This window comes from Carassius carassius, chromosome 17, assembly GCF_963082965.1.
Source record: "Carassius carassius chromosome 17, fCarCar2.1, whole genome shotgun sequence".
Classification (NCBI taxonomy): domain Eukaryota; kingdom Metazoa; phylum Chordata; class Actinopteri; order Cypriniformes; family Cyprinidae; genus Carassius; species Carassius carassius.
This window is the reverse complement of record NC_081771.1, coordinates 7,742,567-7,761,471: the sequence shown is the minus strand read 5'-3', so window position 1 is coordinate 7,761,471 and position 18,905 is coordinate 7,742,567. Positions and strand designations below refer to the sequence as shown.

At 38.6% G+C, this 18,905-nt stretch overlaps 1 protein-coding gene across 17 annotated transcripts in view; it reads right to left on the bottom strand.

Annotated features, from left to right (window-relative positions):
* The window catches only part of LOC132160902 (forkhead box protein P1-B), a 184,307-nt gene that overhangs the window by 28,110 nt on the left and 137,292 nt on the right, over window positions 1–18,905 (bottom strand). For 14 of the 17 annotated variants that reach the window (XR_009438085.1, XM_059570634.1, XM_059570632.1 and 11 more), the window contains 3 exons: window positions 11,219–11,356; window positions 9,922–10,014; window positions 5,703–5,844 (listed from right to left, as the gene is read on the bottom strand). Coding sequence is in view for 16 of the 17 variants with exons in the window: in XM_059570634.1 (XP_059426617.1) it covers window positions 5,703–5,844; window positions 9,922–10,014; window positions 11,219–11,356 (373 nt within the window). In the remaining variant the exon portion in view is untranslated. Of the gene's footprint in view, window positions 1–5,702; window positions 5,845–9,921; window positions 10,015–11,218; window positions 11,357–18,260; window positions 18,490–18,905 lie in introns of those variants that run through there. The other 3 variants (XM_059570643.1, XM_059570645.1, XM_059570646.1) reach the window with 2 other exon arrangements.

Here is an 18,905-nt window from a genome sequence, read left to right as displayed (position 1 = left end):
TAATGTTTTTGAAAGAAGTCTCTTATGCTCACATGGGCTACATTTATTTGATACAGAATAATTTTTCTTTTTATAAATAAAAAATAATAAAATAAATATATATATAAAATTGGGAAATTGGGAAAACTGTTACAACTAAAGCCGAACTTTTCTATTTTAATATATTTTAAATTGTAGTTTATTCCTGCAGTGGCACAGCTGTATTTTCAGCATCATTACTCCAGTCTTCAGTGTCACACGATTCTTTAGAAATCATTCTAATTTGCTGATTTGGTGCTCAAGAAACATTCTGACAACTGTTGTGCTGCTATATATTTTTGTGGAAACTGTAATACTCTTTTTTTCAGCATTCTCTGATGACTCATAAGTTCAAAACAACATATTTGAAACAGATCTTTTGTAACATACAAAATGTCTTTACTGTCACAATTGTGCCCTTGCTGAAAAAAAGTATTATAAAAAATAAAAACAAAAGTGACCTCAAACTTTTAAACCATACTCTATAATATAAAGACATATACAAATGTATGCATTTAGACAAATCTAAAAAAGATGACAGGGATTAAGAATGGAATTCTGAATGGAACGCACCCACTGTGTGACTTTATAAAGTTCTTTATATGTTCTGTGAAATTAAACGGGAAGAGGCTGTTTTGGGTGGTGGGGGATCAATCGCTTAACATCACAATTAAATCGATTTTCGAAATGAGTGAAAGCAAATGGGGAGCAATTTTTGTCTTGGTTATCTTCATTTGTCTCCTTGTTTCCCCCTCCCCCTCTCGCTCTCTCATTCTCTCTCCTTCATAATAATTCTCTTTACAGATACTAGAAGTGGCCTCTTTCAAGCGCTCCGGCGTAATACATTTGTGCAAGAATCGCTTAGTCTTAATTTATTCCTGTTGTGGCAAAATAAAGGCGAGGTGAAGATCTCAATACGATCAGCAGAAAATATTTTTAATTTGATAAGCTACTAAAGATTTTAATTATGCCAGTAATGGAGAGCAGTAAGCTAATGAGGCGGCTAAGACTCCAGAGAGAGAGACAAAGAGACAGAGCGAGAGAGACTAAAAACTGTGAAATGAGTCTGGTAGGACTGCCATAAATTCACACGAGTTCGTTTGCATATAAAAGAGCCAGCGGAAATTATTGCAGGACGAATCAATAACCTTCCCACGTGCCACGTGGCATCTTTCGCTTCCTTGGGCTTTTTTTTGCCATCTTGCAGTGTTTTAACGTCCTCGTGAAACTCTGACAGCGGTCTCTGAAGATGTTAACTCGCTTGCTTTTTGTCTTTGCTGTTGTCATTGCAAGGGAGGGAAAACTTGTCCGTGTGGATTCAAGAAGGTCATGGCACTGGTGATTGTATTTGGGTTTGGACATAGAGAGGAAAAATCATTTTCCCCCCACTTGGAGCGCGGCGACAGTGTGCGATGTATTTTTAGCCGATGTGCTTGACAGGGCGGCCCACTCTCCCTCAATTACCCACAAGTCCAGGTGACCCCGACACCACTGTTTACTGAAACGAATCCAAGCCGGAGACAGGAGGGGGAGCTGATGAGAGGGCTAACGGAGTGGGACGAAGCTGTCTTGTTGTGTCTGACACCCCCCATAAACCTTTTTCCTCTGAAGGTCTGTATCTCACTCTAAGTCTTGGTTTCCATCCCCCGTCTCTCTCTTTCCCACAGATGTATCTCTCAAAATCGTCTGCATATATCTTTGCCTGACCTCTCAACTGATCTGGCAAACGTCACGGCATTATCGCCATTTAGTAGCGGATGATGGATGTGACGTTCCACAGATAACACACGGCATTAAAACAGTTCTTTGTCCTTAAATCCGTCTTGCAAACTCCAGATCGCTTTAACAGCCCTAAAGTCATTTTTCAGCCACGCACCTTCTCTCATTAAAAGCCAAAGATACACACTTGTGCTTTTAAAAAATGGATGTTATTGAGACGTTTGACTGATCGCCGGCGAAGCAACTCAATTTTTACCGCAGCAGGTAGCGGCGACACCCAGACAGAGGCCCGAACTCTTGCTTCAACCTTTTCCTGTCCTTGTACCCCGGTACCCTGGTGACCGTGTTCGAGCAAGCGGAAAGTTGATTTAAGGTTCACAACCACATTAGTCGTGGCCCATCAGCAGCCCGATAAAAAATGCTGTCGTGCGCTGGGGCCACGGAAAGCGGCAGCCACGTGTTTCTCAACAAGACCGCCGCTACGCCACTGGGGGCAAACTGACACTACTATTAGTTTATTGTTCTGTGAGGCAGAGATATTCTCTCCCTCCAGTTAAAGGGGCTATGATCACTGGGGCCTTTGATATGCAGCCCTAAGGCCTAAAATATGTTCCTCCCTAATGCTACAGAAGCTATTAAACAGTGTCGCACTGCCAGTCGATCAATCACTGCCAGTGAGGCTGGACAAGGGTCCGGAGTCCCCTGATGGGTCCGCGCACATCACGTTTCATGCCTGGTCACATTCACTGCTTTCATATTATTTGCAAATTTGTCTTGTCGGTGTCCTGTGGCACTTGACTAGACAACTTGACTAATGTGCGGCTAGGGATGCGAATGAACACCAGAACTAGAAGGATTCACAACATGTGTGTAGGACGACACAGATTTGGATGAAAGTGGACTAATAGTGTGGAAGATGAGGGACAAACACACATCCGACTTTAAAGTCAAAGCAGAAGACTAGGCCTCTTCTGCTTAATTCAATTCTGCTAACATAAAATTGAGTTCTTCACGAATGTGATTCACTCCCAGTCCCCCGACCCAAAAACAGAAAACAGATATTAACTCTGTGTTATCAAGTATAATGTTCATTTTCCCACCAAATTTCAGCAAAATGCTGAAAAAGTAAACAATGTTAAAAAAACAAAAATGCTATTTTTTTTAATTCTTATAAAATGATTAAAAATTCTTCAAGTAAATAAAAAAACTCAAAAAGCCCAAAAAGAAGATTTCTTGTTCCAACTATCAAAGGATCCAGAGTAACTCCTGTATTGCATTCACACTGAGAATGACTATTTAGGGGATTCACTCCATATTCAAATGTGGTTGTTACTCCCAAAAACTGTGTAACTGTGAAAATATTGTACTCCTAATGCATTGTGTATGTGGCACGAGAGAAATGGTTTGACTCTACCAAATACAACTCATCTGTCTGCATTTCTTGAATATTTATCTGTTTTGTATGTTTTCTCACTCTATTACTCAAACTGCTAAATCCACCTTTTTTTTTTTTACTAGACCCAGTTTATGATTTTTATCTCTTCCAACACATTGTTATAATTAATAGCAGACTTCAGTTGACCCTCTCCAAAACATTAAGTCAAAAAGTCCAAAAAGTGATCCAACCTTGAATACAACGGACTAAAACACATGGTTTTGATTGAAGTCTCAGATGTCTGCGTTGTGCCAGAATGCTAGCTTGCATACTTGTAAACAGTCTTTTAAATCTAGTAGAAAATGACTGGATGTGCCTGGACACTAAATGTAAAGCTTAGATGTAAAAAGATTTTATTCAAACATCAAAGATAGAGGGTCTAATAAATAAGCCAATTTCAGCCCATGTCACTGGCCGGGTAATCTTCCTTAGTAGCTTGCCCAAGCGCATAATCGCCACACACACATAAGGAGGTAACATAAGTTATCGCACCAATGCTACTTAGCTAACTACTGAATTTTGTAGATTACATCTTCCGAATGTAAAACTGGGCTGCTGGAGCATGAAAGAATGCAGTGGAGTGTGAAAGAAAAAAAGGCCATCAATAACTTTTAACAGTGAAGCAGAAAATGTGTAGGACACATACACACACACACACACACACACACACACACACACACACACACACACACACACACACACACACACACACACACACACACACACAAGTGTTTTAATCAGGGTTTGAAATTACCCCCATGCAAGCCAAATTTGGACCCAATTTTACTGTCCCATGCGACCTGTAAAACATCTCAGGTTGACATCTGACAAGGAACAGTGTTGCTTAAACAAGTGCACTTGAAGAAACATACTGTATTTGATTCTATTGATGAATAAAAAAAAAAAGTTCCAAAACAAATTCAAATGAGAGTGGCTGATTTTGTATATTTTTTTGTATTCTGTTTCTAAACACTTAACCACCAACAAAATTCAAGGATTTCTAAAACTATTATGGTTACCCAATCAGGTGTATCCACTATCTTGGACCAATACTAGACAAACAGGTTCTAAACTAGGAAATAATCCACTCTTCACTGCTAAGCACACTTATTATATATGCATACAATATCTTGTGTTCTGCAGTAGAAAATCAGCATGTGTCCTGTCCTGTTTTTCATTACTTTCCACTGATTGGGCCTTTCATTCATCCTTGTGTACCGACTGCTCTGAGATGTCATTCAATCACTTGTTAGAGTAATACAATTGTTTTTTTTTGCCGAGATGGCCTCCTGTTTGACACTAGCCTGTGGCTTCTCATCGTAAAGCATCGCCTCGCCCAGCCCCAGGGCAACGTGGGTATGTTGAGTGGCTCAGCTTTCTGACTATGCCCTGATCAAACAATAACAAGACTGAACAAACACAGTTTGTATTTGCGTGTTACCCAAGCACCCCCTCCCCAGCCTTCATATGGCCTTATCTTGTTATGGACTTGTTTGTCTTAGCCAGAGAGGGTACGGTCATCTTTCGAAAGAAAGAAAACAAAACTCAAAACAAAACCGGTATGAATGCAGTCTTTGTCATTCTCTTGCTGCTCCTTAAGTAAATATGACAAGGAAAATAAAGCAATACACCTCCTGGAAAAACACCTTTTGACTCATGGACTGCTTGTGAAGTGATTAATCTTTCACTAGTTTAGCGGGTTAAGGTTAGAAAACAATGGTGCTAGTATGTTTAGGGGCTGAAGGGGAGCCAACATAAGACAAAAGAGATAAAACAAAGATATACTGTATGCATATGTGATGGAAGAGTGGAAACATAGGAGACATTTTCTGGTTCTTAAAGAAAGAACAACAACAAAAACATTCACAAAATCATTTACAAAGAATATAAAGGCCTATTCCAATTTTTCTTTGCAAAAAATATTAAAATAAATTAAATAAAACATATTCTGACCATGGCAAACAAACAAACAAACAAAAAAGCCATATCAGGCCAGCAGAGTGACAAGATGTGATTTTTTTTGGAGGCTGATGGAAATTTATGTTGTCCACACATTTTCCTGCACTTAAAAAAATGCTGTCACCGAAGAATTTTTTGGGTCATTCAACAACAAAAATGTATTATTTATTTAAAATTAATTCCTATAGATCTGGTCATGTGGAGTGCATTAATTTGCCCTGAAATTTAGCAAAACATAATGAAGATACTAATACAAAATAACCCATACATTTATATATCTATAAATATAATTATATTGATAAATATAACAAAACCATATTTATCCCCATTTTTAACCCAGATTTTGCAAAACAAACAAACAAATTAGAAACATAATGGGAAACATAAAAATCCATGGCAGGCAAGCAGTGTGTGAACAGAAGTGATGTTTTCTCTGAGGCAGGAGAAAATCCATGTTGTAATCATGTGATTAATGTTATTGAACTTTTCATATGAATTTTGTCTGCAATTTCTGTTGCTTGCTCTTGGTGTGAAAATCCTCCTAAGGGGCGATGGATGTGTCTGTGCTTACCCTGAGTGAGGGAGTGCAGGGGCAGAGTCTGGTTGGGCTGAATGGACAGCAGCCCTTGTCTCTGCAGGCTCAGGAGATGCTGCTGCTGGAGCTGCTGAACCTGGAGCAGCTGCTGCTGGAACGCCAACTGCTGCACAGACACCTGCCGAGGGAGACGGAGAGAGGATGAGAGGTCTACATATCATCTCCACACTCACAAACAATTATGTCAACACGTGCACAAACATACTTATTCACTCAGGGCTGATAAACACACACACACAAAACACGCATGCACGCACACAAAGAGATGTGGACAGGTACATTCCCACATTCCTGTCCCATCTTAATTAACAAGGAGTCGGGGAGGCTCATGACAAATAATGAAATGTTGTTAATCATTCCTAATAAGAGCCACAGGATTTTAATTATGGCCATTCATAACTCCACAAACACCTGTGACTGAAAGGAGCTCTGTAATATTCAGCAGCGTGTTAGTGCAGAGCCAGGGGAGCCAACCGATTGTCTCCTTTGGATAAATCAGGGCTGTGAAGTAACGGAGAGCTGAGCAGTGTGTGTGTTCATTATATATATATATATATATATATATAGTGATTTATTTTCTCATTATATTGCATAAAATAATTTCTGAGTCAGAGAAAACTACACTTAGATTCAAGGCTATGATTTTTCTTCTTTATAATGTGAAGTGTGCAAATTTACACACAAAATAAACAGGATAATTTTTATGCATTTATTGTATTTGACGTAAGTTTATGTGATTTATCTAGATAGAATGTTTAACAATTTATTAAACTGATTGTTTTTACTACGACATGCATCGCAGTGTATATCACATCTCGATGGAGTTTGGTTTAAGTGTCTTCTTTTGGAGACAGATGGCAATATATCACTTACTCGCATCTGGACAGATGGAATGGAGTTTCATGAAAAAGGAAAGTGGCAAAGGACTGGGGAAATTTTGAGAGGAAGAAAGGGGAAGGTTAGTAAAAGTGGAGAGGAAATAGGGAGAAGAGGGTGTTGAAAGACAGAAGGAGAGGGAGGAATGGGCGAACGAACTGCTGCGTCGTCAGAACGATAAATGGAAGGAAATTAGCTAACATCCCCAATCGCCTCTCAGTCAAAACAAATGGGCGATGTGATGAAGATATGGGGCTACTGAACCCTCCCGTTAACCCCTTTCAACACTTATACTGTTGTTTATGACCTCTTCAGTGCATTACGACAATGGCTAAACATCCGCTATAATCATGGGACGGTTCCTCTGAAGGTTTCTGATGGCCAGAGGTGAAAAACAGGACCCCGAGGGTCACGGGTTTGTGTGTATGCGTGTGTTTGTTGGTACATTAAAGAATAAACGTGGCTTTGCCAAGCTGTGCCGCACCCTCTTTCCAAACACAGGATGCTTCACTTTGTGTTTACTTCTCCGAACAGAAGGCACACAAAAAAGGTCCCGCAGCACAGGCATGGACAGGTCAACCTTTAGACCCAGAACAGATCTGAAACAGCCTGATAAAGTGCTCGCTCTCTTTTTTCCTCTCTCATTCATGGTCCACCCATCCTCATCTGCCTGTCACGGGTCTGTTTCTTTTTCTCTCTCTCCCCGGCTCAAACCCTGATCACGAGGCTTTAATGTCAATGGTTGGCGCGGTGGTAGTGCAACATATGCAAGCTGTGGAGCTCCCACTGAGAAGCAAGGTTCAGTTCCAGGTCATGTCCTGATCACAGTACCATTGTGTTTTCTTTCACCATCAGGACAATTAAAAGCAAAAAGTTGATGGTTTTGAAATAAATGAATGTAAGAGCTGTAACCTTTAAAAGGTTTAAAACACACCACACAAAATAAAAAAACTGAGGGATTTAACTTAATTGTGAACAAATGGCTAACATCAGCAAAAAGAAAATAAAATTTTTCTGAAAGACTGTGAAAACAAAATTGTTTCTTTATATATATATATTTAAAGTAAATTAAGCATATGTATGAATAAAATCGATTAACTCTTTAAAGTCACCGTGATATCAAAACTGACAATTCTTATTGTTTATGGAATATTGAAGTGTGTATTACACGTGATTTATCCATGAAATTCTTTTTTAAAATTAAAATAAATTCCCTCACTGAACAACCCAATCAATTCCTAAAGGACAAAAAAAGTTCTGTCCGACATTTTTTTCTCATTTGAGAAAACATTTCTCTCAAATATGTCACTATAAGGAGGAAAACATGACTGAACACGAACTTCTGTTACATGCTGACTTAAATTGTAAAAAAATTGGGCACTAACCTCTTTACAATAAGGTTCAATTCATTTACAATAATGCATTAAGTGTCGTATTATTATTTTATAGCATTTATTATTCTAATGTTAATTTATAAAACTTGTTAAAATGTTAAAAATGTACATTTAAAAATGCAATTATTAACAAGTGTTTCATAAAGTATTAGATCATGATATCTATTGCATGTTAATAAATTGAACCGTATTATAAAGGGTGTTCATTTTCATCTGTAAATCACCCTGCAGGAGAGCCTGGGCCCCTCAAGATCTTCCTCGGCACACGAGCACGAGTCAACCTAATGCCGGCCCGGCTTGCGAGCGGGAGGTTAACTCGGAGTGGCACGCGAGAGAGGCGAGAACAGAGCAGATGACAACATGATCCAGACTGACGCTGGCAGGCCCTTTTATTGCCTCGCCTCCAATCCAAAGTTAAAAATCTTTGAAAACCTAAGAAATTTTGTTGTCTTTTAAATAAAAGAGGCACAAAGCAGCAGCGTGGGGTTATTGTCTGACCCCCGTGGGGGGAGTCGCTGCAACAATTCGTATTCCATCTTTTGAAGGCTGTGCTAGAGAAAGCCGAAGGAGGCGGAGAGAGGGAGCGCGCGAGAGAAAAACACGCATAGACGGAAGAGAGCCTCTCGAGGGCTGCATCAAATTCCTGTGATCATACATAATACTCCTTAAAATGGTGTTTTTCTTCCTATTCGTCACGTTCCATTCAGCTGATCAATTGTTTCTCCTTTTGACGATTCCACCTTCCCTCTTTCAACCCCCCTCCCGTTCTAGAGTCCCCTTCCCCTCGTCTGTCCTTCTGACACCAGAGAGAGGGAAAGAGAGATAGATAGAGAGTAAGAGTGACAGCTTCTGTCAGAGGCAAGAGAAACAGTCCTGTCGCATTGATTTATGGAGGCAACGCACCACAACTTGTCCAAACTGAAGCCCCCAGTTCATTAATTAGCGAGCTGGGGGACTTTGAAGTAAGCATGTGAGAACGTGTGTGTGTGTGTGTGTGTGTGTGTATTTTACAACATTTGCCTTCATTTATGCACTCTCTCTCTGTGGGGAAGTTAAAAAGTGAAACTCTGATTGTCTTTGAACTGCTTTTGACCGTGCAATAATCGTTTCTTTGTCCAGAGCATTGCCTTATCCTGCTGTCATTAGAGCAGCCAGAAAAGCAGCTGGTGATACAGCCTTGAAACGAAGGAAGACAGAAAAAGACAAAGAGGTAGAACACTTCAGATATACTACAACTGTGCCATATTGCTGTCAATGGGGAAACCGCACATACCCTTCACTCTGGTCATATTGTGTACACACATATAAATACACAGAGCGCTCACAAAAGGATCTATATGGATTCTGTGCACAGATTTCTTGTAGAATCGCAAAGATTGTTTATTGAATATTTTGGCAAATAAGATTGCACTTTTAGATTGATTTAATACATTTTACTGTGACAAAACAGCACATTTTTCCACTAAATACATACTGAAAATGCAGAAATTCTACTTGGGTTAACTGAAAAAATGTGCTCTAACCAAGTCTTTTTTTTTTTTTGGCCAATTAACAACACAGAATGTGACAACAGTCTGTCAAAACATACTCCTCTTCACACAAGTTTGGGTCAGTGAGATTTTTTCTCTCTATTATATTGGAAAGGCAACGTCACATCAGATACATTTTATTTCTGGTAAGCACAAAAAATTTGTGTTTACTGCTGGTTATATTTTTACACATGTAGAAATAGATATGTAGAAATAGAAGAGCAGGAAAAGGTTCTTCCTATTTGTCAAAGCTCAAAATAAGATGACACCGTGGCGCTGGAATGGTTTTGCTTTTGTACTTCTGCTGGTGGGAAACAGCTGCTGGATACACTGGGGGCAGGTAATGAACACCAGGGCTGAGTGTACAGTACGTGTAAAGTAATACAGTCAGCATACCTCTTTACTCTGCTGTTTGCTGCCATGCTGCTGCTGGATGAGCTGAAGGTGGAGTTGTTCTTGCTGTTTCTTGTAGAACTCCTGGAGTTGCTGCTGCAAAGTCACACAGAGTCATAAATTAAAGAAGCCTCATCGGTTTTTCTGTTGTTTTATTTTTTTTTCCCTAAAGCCCAAGTATAATGTTACAAAACAGATTTTACTTACTTAGATCCTTACAATTATTTAATTATTTATTTTACAAGACATTTTGCTACAGTACAACACATTACCTAAAATCCTTTATATTAAATATTTGTTGCATAATACTACTTATTGCTTGGAATCAGAAAACATGTGCATGAGGAAGGAGTTTTGCAAGTTGCATCCCTCACTCATGCTTCAAAACCACCCAGAAAATAGTTCACAAATTTCCTGAGAATCAGGAAGAACCTACAGTCAGAGAACATCCACATCAAACATACTCCGAATGTGTGGAATTCTTTGAGTCATGTGTCACAGATTTACCATAGAATTGCTTCATTAATGCGTCTGAAAGATCCCATTTGATGGTCATCAAGACAATTTTTCAAGACACTGAAAAATGGTTGAAATATGCACGTCTCAATAGAGATGATCTAGAATAACAGCGTATATTACATGCTGTAATAATTTTTATTGTATTAACATTATTAATTATTATTATCATTGCAAAACTATAACTTTCCATAAGGACCACTGTGATTACTATTAGTAATAAATATAATGTTATTAATACAGCAACATCTTTTATCATATTGCTGCTGTCCCTACTTTAAAATTGATTATATATTATATTATGACTATATATATATAATGATATACTTTTTCAAATAATTAAATAATTAATTTTATGATTAAATGTAAATTCTTGTAATATACTAGTGCTGTCAAACAATTAATAGTGATTATTTTGTTTGTACCATATATGTGTGTTTTGTGTATATTTTTTATGTATATATAAATACACACACATTCATATTTGAAAAATATTTACATGTTTATTTTTATGCATGTATATATATATATATATATATATATATATATATATATATATATATAAACATAACATTTTTCTGAAATATATACATGTATGTGAGTGTATTTATGTATACTTAATTAATATACACAGTACACATACATATATTATATTAACAAAAACTTTTATTTTGGATGCAATTAATCATTTGAAAGCACTATAAATGTACAATATATTTTTGCCAAAGCCTGAGTAATGTCTGAAACATTCAAACAGAAGGAGAAACAGAATGAGAGCCAGTACCTGCTGTAACATCAGTGCTTGTTGTTGCTGCAGTAACAGCTGGAGCTGCTGGGGGCTCAGAACTTGGTGTTGGAGGATTTGCTGCATCTGCTGAGGAGTTATGACCTGTGGTGTCATCATAGCAACAGAAACTGGGACCTACACAAACACAGGAAGAGGACAGACACATGAATACAATGACATCTGGATAAGCTCAATACAATACACTAAAGATAACATATCACATGTCCTATCAGTAGCCTGTCACCAGAAGAATGTGCCAACAAGAGATCAAGATCTGTTTCTCTAAAACCACCTGAGGAGCTTTCAGAAGCAGTGATATGAGAAGCCAAAGCTGCACTGACTGATGGGAGACTGACAGATACAAAGAGAAAACCCATACACAAACACTCCAACAACCACATCATCAAACGTCCCACTCCACTGACAAGGCCACTGGTAATTATTCTGGAGTGCTTGTCCGTGTTTTGCTTGTGACTGCGTGAATACGTTTTGTATTGTCATTTTTTTCATGATTGTTTTCCACCCTCTTCATCAGCGTGAAGCATCTTGTCCCTGCGATGCTTCACTAAAATGGGTCACAACTCTTCTGGTATAGCGTTTCGTTGTGTACATAAACTTAAAATCGCTGAATATCAATTAACACGAATCTAACCGTGTCAATGCAGGGTGCGCTGTGTTCGTTACTTCGTCAAATACAATTCAGGTGTATGAAAAAAAGGTCCCTCTCTAAAAAAAAAACCCATATCAAAACACACATTAAAGGGCACAGAAACAAGCTCAAGCGGAATTAAAAGGGTGAGCATATTATGGCCGGAAAGGAAAATGACGTGATGACATTGAGAGGGTCCTCACGTTGTTGACAGGGGTCTTTAATTAGAAGAGAGGCTGCGTGAATACAGTACACGCATGTGTCTCAGTGTCAGCTTTTCTCTATGATACTCCACGCCATTAAAATCTCCTTCGTGACAATGGGTGACAAACCACGTCTGTGCTGAACTTGATAGTGGCGGGCATTAGCAACTGTTAACATATCCCCAGCGTGTTTTAGCGAGCATGTGTGAGATCGCAGATGTATGTCTCACATCTGTTCCTGATTGGCCAGACATTAGGGCGACAGTCTCCCTTCACCAAGGTTACCCCAATTGCATCTGATTCAGAACCGCTGACATGGGTTTGAATTTGTCCCGTCTCGATGAACGTAATTGAGTCTGTTCTTTCTGACCTCTGCACGGTCTCCACCTATTTCAGACCACCCTAAGTAAAAAATAACAGAACAGCTTCCTAAATACACTCAATATTACAAAGATGGGGTTAAATGTGTTATAAACTCATAACCAAAATGGATATGTGGTGCTCGGATCAAAGTAAAGCACAAGCACACACCCCAAACACACGGGTGTCACGTCTTAATATGCGGCCCATTTTTCACATGGCTTAGCGCACCATTTGCATAGACTGCACCCCTTGATTTCTTCATTTCACAGTCATTATGCACTCATGTCCTTTTTTCTCAGTGCCACTAATTTTGATGAACTATTCTGAAGGTCAGACGGGCAGACGAGTGGGTGGTGAGACAATACAATAAAACACAGACACCAGACATGAGTGTACATTTGGCAATGAAATACTTGCTAATTTGATCAATTTATACTTTGCTGTGTTACTTTATAATTAAGATAATATTATAGTTTTTATTTAGATTTTAAAATAGTTTTTATAATTCAAGATTTAGTAATTTTGTTGTGTTATTATGTTGTTATTATAATTATTTAATACCTACATAGTAATTGAAATGTACTGTAAAGTTTGAAAGAATAGCTGATCTTTTTACTCAAATCTATTCAATTTGAAATGATTTAGATGAACATTTTCAAAGTAACATTTAAACACAAAGATTATCTATTTGTACAATTTTCATAAATGTTTTGAGAGATTTGTGGTTTTGAGTAAACTTCACTTTTGAATTATGGTTTTGAACTTTTTCCTATTTATACAAATTTCCTAATAAAGACAAATTTACAACTTAAACACAAACATTTTAATTTGCATTAAACTTTGCATTTATGCATTCATATTTCTACTATCTATAACTCTTTAAAAAAACTTTTTTGAAATTACCATACATATTTACTAACATACAAAACATTTTACTACATTTTTTTCTTAAAACCAAGAAACATTTTTAGCTAGATTTTATAAAAGTTCCAACTACTACATTAAGACTTTATAATATTTAATTTGACGTAAATGTAAATGCTTTGTAAAAGAAATAACAACTAAAATTTACTAACTTCTCAGCCCATAACATATCACAACTCCAGCCTGTTCCAATTAAACCCTTTATATCCACACCTTACAGACACACTGACACCAGCTTCACACCCTCATTTACTGCATGAATGTGTGTATGTGTGCATTTGTATGTGTGTGTGTGTGGGTGTGTGTGTGTGCGTGTCCACTTCTACCAAACCTCAGCCCTAGCGGAAAGGCTATTACAGCTCACATTTTACTGCCCATTACCACTGAGGTCATTAGTGGAGAGAGGGATGGGCCTCCTCTTAACCTATTGATCATTGTAACTACTAGCATTTAATCCGCTGGTGAATGAGCTGGAATCTCTTTAAGACAGGCCCGCCGCAGAAGAGAAGCACTTCAGCTGAAAAATATCATCCTGGCCACTATATCAGCAGCACTTAAGAGGAGTGAGGGATACCGCTTCTTACTGCTCAGAGCGGTTCGCTCTTCTCCTCTGGCCGTAATTGTGGAAATGTGCGAAATGAAATTATTATTATGAATTGCGGTAAACGACCATATCACTTGATAAGAGGTGAGGAAAGTACAAATACATATTTCAAGTAGTCTCATGATGAAAGCGCTATGAGATAAAGCAGATATCTGGTTAAACGAGATACAAGGAATTTTATGAATGCATATTTCAGCTGTCATTTGGACAGTTTTAAATAACATGGGACTCGTTTGCTCAGAAAAAGAAAGAATTGTTAAGAGAGGAAGAAAGGGAGCAAACTGGAGAAAGCTGACGGTTATGAGAGGTGTAGGCCAGGTGTGAGTGTAGCACATTAGCACACACACACACACAGAGACAGAAACTATAACATACTCAAACAGCCGCTATGTGACTGTAGGCAATGTGCTAGTGCAGGCCTGCTGTCCAAAAGCCCTACTCACCCACCCACCCACACACACACACACACACATATGGTGTACACTCAACATTTACATGCCAACACATGCAAAAATTAATAAGCAAGTCTGACACTCAATTTTTAAAAATATAAAATACCAGAAATGTTAAGAAATCGTTAAAAAAAAAAAAAAAAAAAAAAAAAAAAAAAAAACCTCACACATTAAGGCAAGCATAAATGTTTTTTTTTTTAAAACATAAACCTAAAAGAATTAAAAAATAACAAACTAACAATTAATAGATAAACGTAACAAAAAGTAAATGTAAAAAAAAAACAAACAAAAGGGTAAAATAAATGCAACAAAAAGTAAACAAAATATTATAAGATAAAACAATAATACAAAATTAAAAATATTTACGCAAAATATACATCTGTTAATAACTTTGCTTCTTTAAGTGCAGATAAAGCTGTACAATTTATGGGAATAAAAACTGACCATTAAATTTTATTTAACTCGAAGGTGTTCAATCTGAATATGTCCAACCACAGAATGATGCCAGCTGGGAGATTGAGCGTACTGGACGCAGCTGCGGATCTAGCTCATTTGAGCCTGGTACTCAAATTCACCATCCAGTTCATCTTCAGTATGACTATGAGAAGGAAACAGCATCCAAAAATACGGCTCTAATGAGGAAACATCTGACACACATCTGACGAACCTCAGAAACACTGATACTGACTTAATGAAGAACGCATTCTTCCTGAGAGAGCAAAATGTCATGCACGGAGAGAACGAGAGAAAGAGAGATAGGCAATTAAGATGAAGAGTGAAGGGGGGCAACTTCAATCAGAGCTTCTCACACATTGAACTGGCCGCACGGAAACAGGTTGCAAAGAAAGAAAGCAAGAAAGAGGGCAGGAAAAAAAGAAAATCAAATTTTAATGCCAGCTCCCCGGTGTCATCTTGTTTTGTCAGGACATCAAATAGAATTGAGAAGTACAAAATAACAAGCCCTTGAGAAATCAGAGGAGGTTTGGTCTGTTTGAAGCCTCTTGGTTTACCTTGTCCAGAGATATAGGGAATAGCATTGTCCGTGCGCTCATTTGGCACAGCGTGCCGCGAAAAAAAAAAGGGGATTTCATATTTCATGCGTGGTGTAATTATTTATTTGAATGTGCAATTTTAATTTCAAGAAATTTAGTTTAGTTCAAAATTGCAAAAGAAGTTTAAAAAAAAAAACAGGCTAATTAAATGGACAGAAAATCTAAGTAGAATGTTCTAAAAGCACAGTTTGAGAAATAAATATTACATTCATAATGGATTAAATGGAGATATTCTTGTCTCATATTTATGAAAACATGCACGTATAAATTATTATTATAATGGTTTTTATTATAAAGCAAAAACACTCTGGGGCAGAGGCGTAGATATATCCATCTCCCCAGCCGCTTCTGAACTGCAAATAATTCCACTCCCTCTTCCTCGCTCTGGCTCTCTCGCAGCCCGTTTACAGTTCACATAAACAGGATAATCATAGTCACATTTTCTGCCCATTTACCGAGCAGATTCTGTGGGGGGAAAGCGGCCCATTCAAGGCAACTGTAAAAACAAAAATCCAGATTGAGCTTTAATTAACTTCTAAACCACAAACAAACAAGTTCTCAGCAGAGCTGGCCCGATCTGCTGTAAAACAAACAAGCAGGGGCGAAGGAGAGCATGAGGTTCAGCCTTTCCTTTCCCACACTAACTCAACCCCACTGCAGGTGGGTGTCCCGAAGGGGTGGACCATCAGCCCCGGAACCCTCTGTGCTGTTGCTCAAGGGCTATTCACTTGATCTCACGCACTAACTGTGGGTGGGTGCACTGTGGATGTGCCACGGGCATGTGTCTTGCCTCCATGAGTGTTTGCCTTGGATTCGAGCACAAAAAATAAACGTTTCTCATCTCTCTGCATATTAGGATGCAAAGAAAAAACATATTCATGAAAACCAGCATGCTGAATTTATATTTTCTATTGAATATCCTGACCCTTGACATCTACTGCCTTTAAGTCCTGAAAAGTGCCTACTTATAAGTTTGGAAATTGTGATGTGCACTTAAGTGATTGCGGTCAGAATTAAACGCGCACTTGGGGCAATTTCATAGTTATTTCTCCCGTTTTCATTTCCTGACAAAGACAGCTTCTATAGGTCAATAAAGAGCAAAGGATGTGCATTAAATGCATAATCTATTTACAATCAGCAGGAACTTACAAGTGAGGACTATCACCAGCAATTTATCATAAAAATGTATTATTAATTTATTATTTATTTTAAATTAAATATTTATTATTGTTCTGCCACAAAGAAAACACGTTTCTGTTTAACTAAAAACGAATCTACATTATTAATATTTCCATTTCCATCAAACTTTACCTATTAAATAGCTATTCTTCATCAACAGTACACAGCATGTTAACAATCACACTTTATGATCAAAACTAACTAACAACCACAATGATTCCTTGTCCAAAAATCAAGGCTCAGAGATCTTCCCACCGGAATCATCTCGTAACTGGCAGTAATAATCATTTCTGACCACAACGCAACCCCTGGTGACCCTTGATGGGACCCTCCTCACACATACTAAAATACTGTCACAAAGCGGGACCGCTAAAGGTCTCCCGCTCAACCCAGCCTGACATGTGCCACTTAAAACAATGGTGTCGACAAACTGCTTTTCACCACTTTACACCTTTCCACTACACCCTAACGCCCTTTCCTCCCTCCCGCTCCCTCCCTCTCTCTCTCTTGCTCTACTCATCCCGCTGATATGATTTATGGTTTACCAGCTCAGCGAGGTTACGCAACGTCGCGCATGCCTTCAGACGCGTTATTGGAGTCGGTGGAGATTTAATTAAGATCACAGTCACACAAATCCTCCTCAAATTGAGAATTTACTCGGGACAATGGTCGTCACATCCTAGCATGGGAGAGGTCCCATTTTGCACAACGCCAAACGACAACGACGCTAATCCGTGTTCCATGACATCACATGAAGGCTTCGGTAAATTGCGCTTCGTGATTTGATCAGCCATGTTGTGATGTTTGTCGCCAGGGTCAATTAATATCGGGTTAGAGATACTGTTAGCGTGTGAGCTAATTTTGTCAAAGAAAACACAAATGAGCGTTGTAAGATGTTAAATAAAATCTAAACTTTTATAAAAAACAATATAATCTCTAAATTTATACTGTTCCATGCTAAAATTAGTTTTCAAAATATAAAGTTGCAGATGCGAGTCGAAGAGGCATCCGCAACCTTTTTTGTTTTTTTTTGCTGTATACCATAAAATTGTCTTTCTGAGCAATTTGTCACTATGCTGCTTCTTCCAGAGAGGATGCTCACCTGGTGTGCTTCAGGAAACTTAGTACAAGAAAAGAAAGAAGAAATGCATTTTGAGAAAAACACAAGCGAAAGTTTCCTTTCTTTATCTTTCTCCTCTGTGGGAGAACGAAGGATAAAGACAACAGAAAAGAACAGCTGGTAATGCCGTGTGTCATCATCACCAAAGTATTCTCGATTCTTACCACATAATGTAGAGCAAGATGTCTGTGAAAGAGGTCAGGCGCATGAACGACTGACCAGAACCCCCCCCAACTCTTTCCTATGGGAAATATCTATTCAACATACACACAGTTTGCTTGTTCTCCAGGCGCACGTAAACACACACACATGTGAATATTCTCTCACACACCAACATTGTCGTCGGCGCTAATATGACAGGTGTTGGCAGACTCACGGCCTGTCAGGGCACAACATAAATGCAGTTCGGCCCCAGCCAGAGCGGGCCCTAATGCACTACTAATGAACAATAAATCAAGTCTGATTACAAACTGTCAGCCCAATCAGCTCTCACCCTTCTCTCACGCCTTCTAAACGAAGGAGCCCGGTGGTCACAGCTGTGCGGCATTACCCTCCACGAGGCTCCCTGTTTAGCCTTTACTTTCCACACGTCCAGTCGTTACCTCTCCTGCCATCCTCGTATCGAACCCCCCACCGACCTCGAGTCTCAAACTCCACAAACTAAATAATGATGGCAACCAGAAACTGCCATGCTGAATACTGCATATCAGCATTCAAATCATTTGCTTTTAAATGCATCAATAAAATATCAACTGATTATTTTACAACATGCATATATTTAAAATGAGCAAGCGGCCCACAAAAACTACAGGAGAGTGTCAAAACTTTGCCTTAGTTTCAGCAATCACACTCCTGGCATGTGAACAGTCACACTCTGGCAGACACACACACACACACACACACACACACATAAAAATGAGGGCCCATGACACAAGTGTCAAATCGTAGTGTGTCCCTGCCCCTTTTTAAATGTGGGCAACCGTGAAGGTGAACAAACCTTCCCCAACACACACACACATGCGCTACTAATTTTCACAAGAATTAAATACAAATCTAACCAATTTAACTTAAAATATCAACAAATCCAACACTGTGATATCATGTTGACAGCATGTGCAATCTAGAAACCTTTCTACAA